Genomic DNA, 10,672 nt, shown 5'->3' with positions numbered 1-10,672 from the left:
GGCTACCTTGCTGCACTTTTCCTACAGTTACTACTTATTGCCCGTTACAAATTATCTTGCTATGAAACTACTCGTTACCGATAATTTCAGTGCTTGCAGAAAATACCTTGCTGAAAACCGCTTGACATCTCCTTCTGCTCCTCGGGGTTCGACACTCTTACTTATCGAAAGGACTACGGTTGATCCCGTATACTTGTGGGTCATCAGTTAGTACCCTCTATTCTAGGACACCGTCACCACCCTACCGAGGGTACTGCGATTTCCCGTACTAGCTATCAGCCGCCACCACCAACCACTGCCTCTAGGAGAGGCACCTCACCACCGGCGAGCACCGCCTGGGCCGAGCCCAACCTCACCTACTCGGAGCGACAACCTTGACCCATCCCATTGGCAGATCTAAGGGTGGGGGTGGCCACCACGAACAAATTAAAAAAATTCTATTTTACTAGTGCAATGTTTGTCCATGATACTAATTTTGGTGTAGTATAGTATTTTTTATAGCCATTGGAATGTTGTTCATGGTTGCCCCACATTTCCATATCCTAAATCCGCCAGTGCCCGTCCCAAGAGCGAGCCCTAGGTCAGAGCCACTGTCGGCGCGCCTGCAGGCCGCGTGACGCTGGCTCGGACCCAGGAGAAGGGAGGATGCCACCACCACCCGCACTCCGCCATCAAATACCAATCGTCGTTGCCAAAGCCACAACGATCGTGCCAACGACCCATGCCACCACAATGAGCCCCTACCATGACACTTGTAGAACCGAAACATGTCAGAGCCCTAGACAGGCGCCGCCGCCACAAATGCCACAACCACCACTGCTATGCGGTCACGTCCACTAGCCAGAAACCACGGCTGGAGCGGCCACTCGCAACCCGCTTTGCCCACTGCCCACTCCACCCGAGACCGGATCCGCCCGCGTCGTCGCACCGACAGCAACCACCATCTTGGCCCGAAGTGAGCACCACCACCATATCGTGTCACATCGCCGCCATGTCAACACCACCGACAACTCCGACGCACGGCTGTGTTGTCGCGCCGGACGACAAGTGCAACATCCAGGGGCGGTCAGTTTGGCCCGCGCCAGACCACGTGCGCATGAAGAGGAGGGATCTCCTCCACCGCCGGCGCCGACTAGGCTTCGTTCAGCCGTGTCCTCTAGCGTCAGAGAGGAAGGAGGAAGAAGGAAGGGGAACCTCGGCAGCGGCTAACCCTCTGGATCGCTCGCGGGAGTGACAATTTTTTCTTTTTCCATTTTCCTTTTGCTTGCTTAAGGTTCTTCAACTGCCGCAACATGATCTTTCATCACATTATTGCTCTCTTTTATATTGTGAACCATGCAACATCAGCAAGACATCATATTTTTTATCATCCCTTAAGCTAATGATATTCCTAGCAACGCAACCACAATATACTTTTTTTAACACGGTACAAACGCAAGTGATCATACATACACACATATACTCATCCCTATGAATGCACGCACACACATCCTACCCCTATGAGCACCTCCGAGAGACCGAGCCGATATATCATCCTGAGATTTACGAAGTCACCGTAGGCGCGCCTCGTCGTCGAAGGGAACGTCTCCTTACACTGAAAGCACATCGCCAAAAATTCTAAAATAAATTCAGAAATAATGAAGCACCAGGACTTGAACACTGGTGGGCTAAGATACCAATGTCCCTCTATCCATCCAACCACGGGTTGGTTGGCTCGCGTAACGACATATACTTTTTTCGAGAGTACGCCTAAATGTACCTTAGCTTTATAGAAGGCAGAAAATAGTTACAAGAAAGCTACTACTCGATGCGAACAAAGAGTGTAGCACGAACACCACACCCAACAAGGCCAAAGACAAACACCACGTCAAGCGAGCTACAACGCAAAAGAGCCTATCCTAGAGAGATACACAGAACCGCGTCTCGACCGACGCCGAAAACCTCCAAGACCACCAACTGCTGCAGAACTTCACTTGCCGACGCACCATCCACCCTGAGCGCCTAGAAGAAAGTGGCAGATAGATGGCAGGACTCGCGTAACGACATATACTAATCGTACGAAGAAGCACGGTTTAGATTTAGACTCTCGTGTACTCCCTCCGTTCCTAAATATTTGTCTTTCTAGAGGTTTCAACAAATGACTACATACGGAGCAAAATGAGTGAATCTATACTTTAAAATATGTTTATAAACATCCGTATGTGGTAACCATTTGAAATTTCTAGAAAGATAAATATTTAGGAACGGACGGAGTATATTTTAGGGCACACGACACTGCGGCGTGCGCCCCGGCCCCTTTCCCCTCCTCCTTTCTTGTGTTCCAAGTCCCGGACCCTCTAAACCCTGCAAGCACTGGACAACCACAGAAACCCAGACCCCCCGCCGCCGCCGCCGCCATGGTCGCCGCCGGAGCTCTTCACGCTGGCAGCCGTGTCCTCCTACCGATCCGCCGAAGCTTCAGCACACCCTGGTCCCACGTCCGCTCCCACCTCCACTCCACCAAGCCCCCTTCTGCTCCACTCCCGCCCCCACCTCCGCCGCCGCCTTCTTCCCACGCCGCGTCCGCGCGCTTCACCCCTGCCTTCACCCCTACCACTAGGAGGAGCGGATCAATCGGGTCCGGGGTAGTCGCGTGGTACCTGGGCTCGATCGAGGCGCGGCCCCTGCTGACCAAGAGCATCACGGCTGCCACAATTTACACCGTTGCCGACCTCACCTCCCAGGTGACATTGTGTTCTTTCGCGTTATCTCCAAATCTTCATTTCCTGGAGGAAACGCCGTTGCTGGTGATTTCCGTGGCGCTGGAATCCTGGAACGGTTCACTTCGGCAGTCGGAGATGATATTCTCTTATGCTCTTATTTCGTATGTAATCATGGTCGTGATAAATCATGTCGTTGTTCTGTTTGAGTCACAGAAACGCGGGATTAGCAAAACATCAATTTTGTAGAAATGGTGCTATATTATCGTCAGCATAAGTTCATAAAATACATTTTAGTGTAGCGAATTTCTGGAAATAGCACAGATCGAAATAATTGTTTCGAGTTGATCCAAATTCTAAACCTCTGAAGTAATGGAGATGGCAATCCTCTTAGAAACTCTAAATGTAGTGCATTTGAGCGTAGGAATTTTTGACTCACGATGCTACCGCCAGCATGTGGACTTTATCCTTTGGTTTCTTCACTGTCAGGAACACTGCTTTGCAGTATGAACTCTTGTAATTGATTGCATTTACCGGCTAACCAGTTCACGCCAGGAACTAAGTTGCGATTGACTGCTGTTTACTGTTTCCTTAGGAGGGGTATTGCTTCTTATATATTTTCTTCTGTTTTGTCGTTGCCTCTTCAGATGATCACACTTCCTCCTGAGGAGTCACTCGATCTAATTAGGACTCTGCGCATGGCTAGTTATGGGATGCTGTTCTCAGGACCTTCACTGCACTATTGGTTCAACTTTATCTCAAAAGTAGTCCCCAAAAAGGATGTAGTGAGCACCTTCAAGAAGATGTTTCTAGGACAAGCAGTTTATGGCCCAATTATTAATTGTATTTTCTTCTCGTATAATGCAGGATTACAAGGTATCATACTCATATGCTTCTCTATAAGACATATTTACATAGTTTTAAATTTACTATGTACTTCTGTTTTGTTGTTAATGCGCTTTCTGTTTTTTCCCCATCTTCTTGACTTGATTTTGTTTTTACTTCTCTTGGGACTTGCTTCTATTACCCTATCTTTATAATATTGACCTATCAACTCCAACTGTGCTGCTTTATATGCATGTCATTACTCTATTTCGGCATTGTTAATATACAAACAAATATCTGAGCACACAATAACACACCATACACAATTAAGCTGATGTTTTTTGTTGTATTGTTTATTTGTGTTTAGCATATTGTAGTAGAAAAGGTAAACATGTGGTATTAAAATTAAGTAGTTCCTTCCTGGGATTCTAAAGATTCGTTCTCTCCAAAGAAAAAATAAAAGAATGTTAGAACCTAATTGCATGATTCATTTTCCTATTGTTGAATCCCTAATCTCCTTCATGCATTTACCATTTGTACTTTTAAGTCTGCTAGAGTTGAAACATCCTGCTTGGTTCTGAAATATTAGGTTTCTGGCCGCAAATTATACTCAATGAGTTAGTAGGCCTGAAGGTGGAAGTGAAAGTAGTAAATGGCCAATTTTCAGACCATACATGGCACCTCATATTCTGCAGAACATGAAAAATATTTGTATACCAGCTGTCAATGGATATAAATTAAGATGTTAGTTGGAGATAAATTTGTCAATGGATATTCGATACAAAAAGATAACAATACAAGATAGGCCATTCAATTTTAATGCTCCTTGTTTATGTTTCATAAAATAATAATGCCAGAATTTATTGTTCTGTGCCTTCCAGCTGCATCAACTAAGTGTAGTCATGCTACTAGACTGCAGTCTGTCCTTGCAGTCGTACCCATCTATTATTTTGGTCTTTATCCATTCAAACTTAGTATGACCGACGGACAACATAAGAAACATGTAAAAACCCAAAAGCTGGTGATTGTTTCGCTTGGTAAATTCCTTCACTAACAGTCTGATGTTTATATGTTGAGGCGCAGTATTTCTAATTTCTGCTGACATCCCAATTACACATGCACACACACACACACACACACACACACACACACACACACACACACAAAATGATCATAAATTTACGCTTTTACTGGTTTCTAAGATCCTTCTATATATCTGGTAAAATGTCCTATGGGTCACGGACCACAATACCACCAATTTCATGATAAGTTTTGCATGCTCCGTAAAGAAATATAAGAGCGTTTAGATCACTAAAGTCAGAGGGACTAGTAAACATTTATGCCCACTGTGTACTGTAGATCATGATGTGAGAAGCTATGTTCAGATAAACGTACATGCAGTATACCTTCCCTGCCAACTTCAAAACAAAAACTTCTCTTTTGCGTATATTCTGGCAATGACACTCATGAGTCCTCTAATTGCTTGATCGATATGATTCCCAGGTGAGACGATCCCAGAGATCATTGCAAGATTAAAGCGGGATATAATTCCGACCATCAAAAGTGGGCTCATTTATTGGCCTCTTTGTGACTTCATCACTTTCAAGTTTATCCCTGTTCATTTGCAGGTAATGTTAAGTCCCTGATATATTCTACCTATTTGAGCTTCAAACTTGTTTGACAACAATCTGAACTGAGGATTTATTTTTCAGCCGCTAGTAAGCAATTCCTTTGCGTTTCTTTGGACCATCTACCTAACATACATGGCCGGCTTAAAGAAACCAGGCGTGAAGGTGATCACGAGCTCTTAGTCATAATCAAATGACTGAGTTTCTGCCAGTTATTTCTGAAAGGAAGTCTTCATGGGCATTACTTGGAACTATGACGGGGCCGTCATTACCACCACTAGCTCATTTAAGCTTTCAATGTTCAACGACGAAAACGGAGACAAACTGCTTGCTAGGCATATTTCGTATTCAGTAGAGTAGTATCCACCAGGCTTTTCTAGCTTGCGTACAGTTTTGGGTAGGCATTTCTGTATGGATGGTAGAATGACACTAGGCATTTCTCCCATCTTTCTGAAGTTTGTCATATTGCACTTAGAAACAAGCAGTTTTTACCAAATTGTCTGTGCCCAGTTATGCAGATGTTAGGTAAAATTGTTCTTGTCCCTAAGATAAAGTGGACAAGGTAAGGTTTACGCTTGAAGATCTCTACATACAATGCAACATTTATTAGCGGATAGTTATGTACATCTCCCTCCCTTGTACGCAGAAAGAAGACGATTACACAGTTTGTTCGCTTTTTCTTGGCGTTGGTGTTCTTTGAAATGATTTTGTTGTATTTTTTGTAGATGTGAATGATGACTTTCTATTGATCGCATTCCTCTGATTGCAACGAATTAGTTTTTTGATGTACATATAATAATGCATATGCTTCTGTAAGCCACCCGTAGCTAAGCCATTAAGCCATCTTGAGACTTAAACATTGGTAGAGCCAGGGAGACTGCGTGAGCTGATCATCATGCCTCTTGCTCTCATGTTGAAACCTCAGGTCTACATTGGACTTGGGGAATCGCTGCCCCGACTCTGATTCAGCAGAAGTCGACGATGTCACCGTTGCTCCAGACTCGGAGTTGGATGTCATCTCCTGCTTCCTTGTATCACCCCCAGTTGCTAGTGTCAGCTCCAGGTTGAAGTCCTCGGTGAAACGAGCGGTCTTCTCGCCTGAGTTGATGTGCCATTGTGGTCGATCTGTATCCAGCATCGGTTCTGGTCGAGTATCCTCTCTTGCCTGAGCTGGGCTCATCTTAACAGCCTGCATCTCCTTCATCAGCCGCTTCTGAACCTCGTATACGCGATGCAGCTCGTGAACCTGCTTCAACAAAAGAACAGTCCGTTCAATATTTCCACCAATATAGCTAGAAGATGGCACTACTTGTAACCAGACATTGGTTTACCTGTTGTCTGAATGTCTGCTCTTGCCTCAGGATGGCCATCTTCATATGTTTCTTCTCCATCTCTCACCAACCCACACGAAGTATCAGCCTCACCTGTTTCATCAGAGCCTGACACATGAGCACCAAAAGTTTTTCTCCCAACAATAGCAAGATACTGCATATGCGTTGCAATAATTGGAGCTTTGTTATGTGCTGGTTGCGTGTCTGCTTGTCGTGAATTATCTCCTACCTTGAGATGGAGACACTCTCATGTGTAGCTTCTGAATGATTGTACTTGCTTCTCTATAGCTCTGTACAAGTTCTATTATTCTCCACATAGGAGTATCCAGCTTGCTTTGCCATTTTGCCAATTAATAAGTTGTATAGTTGTGTAAATGAGTATCCTATGCAAGCATAAATAAATGCTATGGTGGTGTGTGACGTGACCTAACAAATTAATCAGTTTTTATGTGAGCATGTGAACTGGTTTGTTACAGGGAAATAACATGGGGGAGACCCGGTTGTTTTTTCTGTCGAGAAATGTTATATAAAAGTTTGGTACGTATTTTCCTTGTGAATTGGCTGAGAGTTTTAGAGCAATATAAAGCATATATCATGAATACCATCGTAGATCATATGAAAGGGAGTTATGCACGTTGGTCAGACAATTTGGACTGCTAAGATCTTGAGTTCGTGGAGGCTATGGTAAGAAGCATTTTTAGGTCTGATCATCTTAAGTTCGTATGCCTGCACAATTCTAATTTTGGCTTCTAATATACGTACTAGATTTTACAAAAATATGTAGGTTTTCCTATCTGTAACCCAAACTCCATCAGCCTTTCAGTGTTTCCCACCCATCCCTGCCCAAATTGAAACCTACCGAATTTACACCCTGCAACTGTAGTACCGTTTGATTCTTTGAGATAGAATTATACTCCCTCCGTTCCCAAATGTAAGTCTTTGTAGAATTTCCAACAAGTGACTACATACGGAGCAAAATGAATGAATCTACACTCTAAAATATGTCTACATACATCCGTATGTTGTATTCCATTTGAAATGTCTAAAAAGACTTATACTCCCTTCGTCCGGAAAAGCTTGTCCCTCAAATAGATGTATCTAGCACCAAGTTAGTGCTAGATTCATCCATTTGAGAAACAAGCTTGGGACAAGTTTTTTCGGACGGAGGGAGTAGAAAACATGACACAATTCTGCATCTCCTTCCTTGCTCTATATGCTTGCATGCCATTGTGCTTCCCCAGAGAAACTAGGAAACAGTTTCAACACAGATGGCAGTCCTTAAAAGATCAGAGAGCCCTAAAACGACAGGAGGAAGACCAGCTACAGCTTCCTGGCAAATAGAAACATGCCATTGCACTTTCGCAAGGCTGAGCATCAGCACCGTCCTTTGCACATGGAATTACAAAGAATGAAGAACAGAAAGAACGAAGAACCGATCAAAGGACCGTGGTTCGTAGACTTTGAAGATATTATTATCATGTCCCAGGAAAGCTAGCTGAATTGCAGAACTTTCAAGACAAGAATCATCGGAGATGAACAAGGTAAGAAAGAGGAAGGAAGTATCAAGAGACTTGTGCTCACCTCTGGCAAGGAGTCCTGTTTCTGAATTCTTCTCTTCTGAACAAGGTAAGGCACTCTCCCTCTTTCTCCCCCAAGAAGATCTCTCTTGCTAGCTACTTCTAGGCCAAGGTCCAAACCTTTTTGGTTCTGTTAAGAAGCAACAGGTTGGCATGTATCAAATCTGGTGAGGCAGGGAGGGGAGGGAGGGGATTTAAGATTCTCTCCTGTCATTAGTTCTACTGTCATGGTGGGGCCTTGTGGCCGTGCCAAACAAACCCAAGCCACTTAGGCCAATGGAGTTCATGCATGATAAAGGAGCCAAAGATGCTCCTATGTAGGTAGTGCCAAGAAAAGGATAGGACCAAGATAACAAGCCCCAGCTATTAATATTCTCATCTCCCGGGCCAATAATCCGAGCGCGGCCCCCCTCCCACGCTACATCGTGCAAGATTTCCGTTGTCGAATTGCACGAATCGATATGTTTATCGCACGACGGATCTTGTTCATGTTATGACAAGTGTAGGTTTCTTTAGTCTCGAGTTTATTCGATTGTTTGTGTTCTCAGTGGGGTTGTGGAGCTTTTGTTGGTTTATTAGAATGTTTTTTTGTGGATCACTGCATCATGAGGTTCACTGAACAGACAGCTAGGCATGTCATGTTTTAGATCTCATATTTTTTTGAGGGGTGTTTTAGATCTCTTATAGGAGTACTCGCATGTGCACTGGATTAAGATTATCATCACCACTTGTCACAGCTCATAGATATAATCTTTCATTACTGTCATCCAAAGTCAGAACATATGCCTCAGCATCACATGAAAAGAAAAGAGTATAAAAAAGGTGCCCAACTCAATTGATTGCCACAACAGAAGGAAATACTGTAATAAGCAGTACAAGGCCCATCAGTTTTACCGGGTTAGTTACTTTCTTACGGCCAAGGCCCAAGGGGCAAGCGAAGAATTACTATTTTTTTTGCGAAGAATTACTATTAACCTGAAGGCAGGATCTTTTTTCCTACAGACAGATCCAGCAATGAATCCTGACCAGATTCAGAATTCAAGTGTGGATCTTGTGTTGGCTCATATGCTGCTCAAGATTGGGCAGTGTGATTGGATAGCGAGTTATGTGGGAGTGGTTGGTAACAATAACATACATGCGTTGGTCCCGGTCCCCCCTCACCCTCAGGATATGTGGGAGGGAGGGAGAGGCCTGCAACGCAAGCAAACTGTTCACTCCCATTCCAAGGATTTTGACAAGTCAGGGCCTCAAGATCCAAGAGCTGCATGCATGATTAGTTCAACACACATGGTGTCAGCCCTATCACTGTCCATCTAATTGCCACCCCATGCATGTCCCCATCACCTCCCCCCATAGGATTAGCTGGATTTGTTAGATGTTTGTAGACTTGTCGTCTGGGTTAGTAGATGCATGATTTTGTTTGGGTGATTGGGTGCTTATGCCCCAATCTTCTTTGACTGCATTTGCTGGAAATCGAAATCCCTGCCTTTTCGGTTTTAGTAGTTGTTAGTACTTTATTTCAGGTAGACACCTGGGGATGGCCATGGAAAGAAACCACCTGATCTGTCTTTTATGGATCGGCGAGTTTCTTCCGACGGAAACCTCCCTTCCTCCTTTTCGCTCCCTCTAAGAGCATCTACAGCCGGAGTTGGCAAATCCGACCCCTCAAACGCCTACGGACGCGCCTGGGCGCGTCCGCGGACAGTGACCAGTCACCCTTTAAAAAACGCATTTCACATTCGGATACCTCAAATCCATATTATTACATGCACGGGCGTCCTCCCGGGCGCGGCGGAGGCCAGACGGCCAGCTCCTTCTCGGGGCCGCGTGGGATGAACTTGGGGTCGACGGATCTGGAGGTGAAGGACTCGGATCCGCTGCCCGCCATGCCGGAGACAACCGGAAGGAGTCGGAGACGAGCTTGGGTGGTGGAGGGGAGGGGGAGTGAGGTGGCTAGGGTTTGGTCCGGCGAGCGGATGGGAAGAATTTTATGTAGGGTCGGATGGGCCAGCGTGGACCGGGTCCGACGTGGCGGGCGTGCCCGGATACGCCTGGGCGCCCACATATCCGCCCCATATTTGGGCTGGATATGGGGGGGTGCCGGTCAGCCCTGGTGTTTGAGGGCCATTTGAGGGGCCCGTCTGGGTCAAAATCGTGACCGAACAGTGAGCGGGCGGCCTGCCCGGGCGTATGAGGCGGGTTTAAGGCGCCCGGCTGTAGATGCTCTAACGATGCAGCAAGCACGGTTCACGTGTGCTCGTGGTGGGTGCCGCCGCCAGGGCCGAGGAGGAGGGGCGGTGCATGGAGGGTGACAGATTCCGTAGCGCTGACTACGGCATCTAAAGGAGAAGATGATCTATGGTGGGAAGATGTCCCAACTATCCTCTAGCATCATTTCGACCTGATGCGGAGTACAAGGCCGTGTGACTACCGAAAGATCCATTTTCAACATGATGTTTGGAACATCGAGGTTCATGTGAGAGCTGAAAACTCTTGTTTTGGCCTTGATTGGTTGGACTCAGAGGTGGCAAATTTGCATGGTTACCATGTTGAATGTGTTGTCTACTTGCTAATGTGCTGTTTTTATGTGGTTTGTCTTAGTAATCATGATG

At 45.5% G+C, this 10,672-nt stretch overlaps 2 protein-coding genes across 2 annotated transcripts; one reads left to right on the top strand and one right to left on the bottom strand.

Annotated features, from left to right (window-relative positions):
• Window positions 1–2,280: 2,280 nt before the first annotated feature.
• On the top strand, window positions 2,281–5,832 carry LOC109753758 (uncharacterized). The gene is made up of 4 exons (XM_020312679.4): window positions 2,281–2,723; window positions 3,347–3,575; window positions 5,028–5,152; window positions 5,237–5,832. Exons 1-4 carry the CDS (start codon window positions 2,397–2,399, stop codon window positions 5,333–5,335), a joined length of 780 nt encoding a protein of 259 aa, XP_020168268.1. The 5' UTR covers window positions 2,281–2,396; the 3' UTR covers window positions 5,336–5,832.
• On the bottom strand, window positions 3,681–8,544 carry LOC109753759 (uncharacterized). The gene is made up of 3 exons (XM_020312680.4): window positions 8,065–8,544; window positions 6,484–6,576; window positions 3,681–6,398 (listed from the first exon to the last, which is right to left on the bottom strand). The coding sequence occupies exons 2-3, from the start codon at window positions 6,541–6,543 to the stop codon at window positions 5,988–5,990; spliced, it is 471 nt and encodes a 156-aa protein (XP_020168269.1). The 5' UTR covers window positions 6,544–6,576; window positions 8,065–8,544; the 3' UTR covers window positions 3,681–5,987.
• Window positions 8,545–10,672: the final 2,128 nt, after the last annotated feature.

This window comes from Aegilops tauschii, chromosome 5 (assembly GCF_002575655.3).
Source record: "Aegilops tauschii subsp. strangulata cultivar AL8/78 chromosome 5, Aet v6.0, whole genome shotgun sequence".
Taxonomy (NCBI): domain Eukaryota; kingdom Viridiplantae; phylum Streptophyta; class Magnoliopsida; order Poales; family Poaceae; genus Aegilops; species Aegilops tauschii.
The sequence above is the reverse complement of the archived record's forward strand: the minus strand, read 5'-3'. Positions and strand labels throughout refer to the sequence as shown.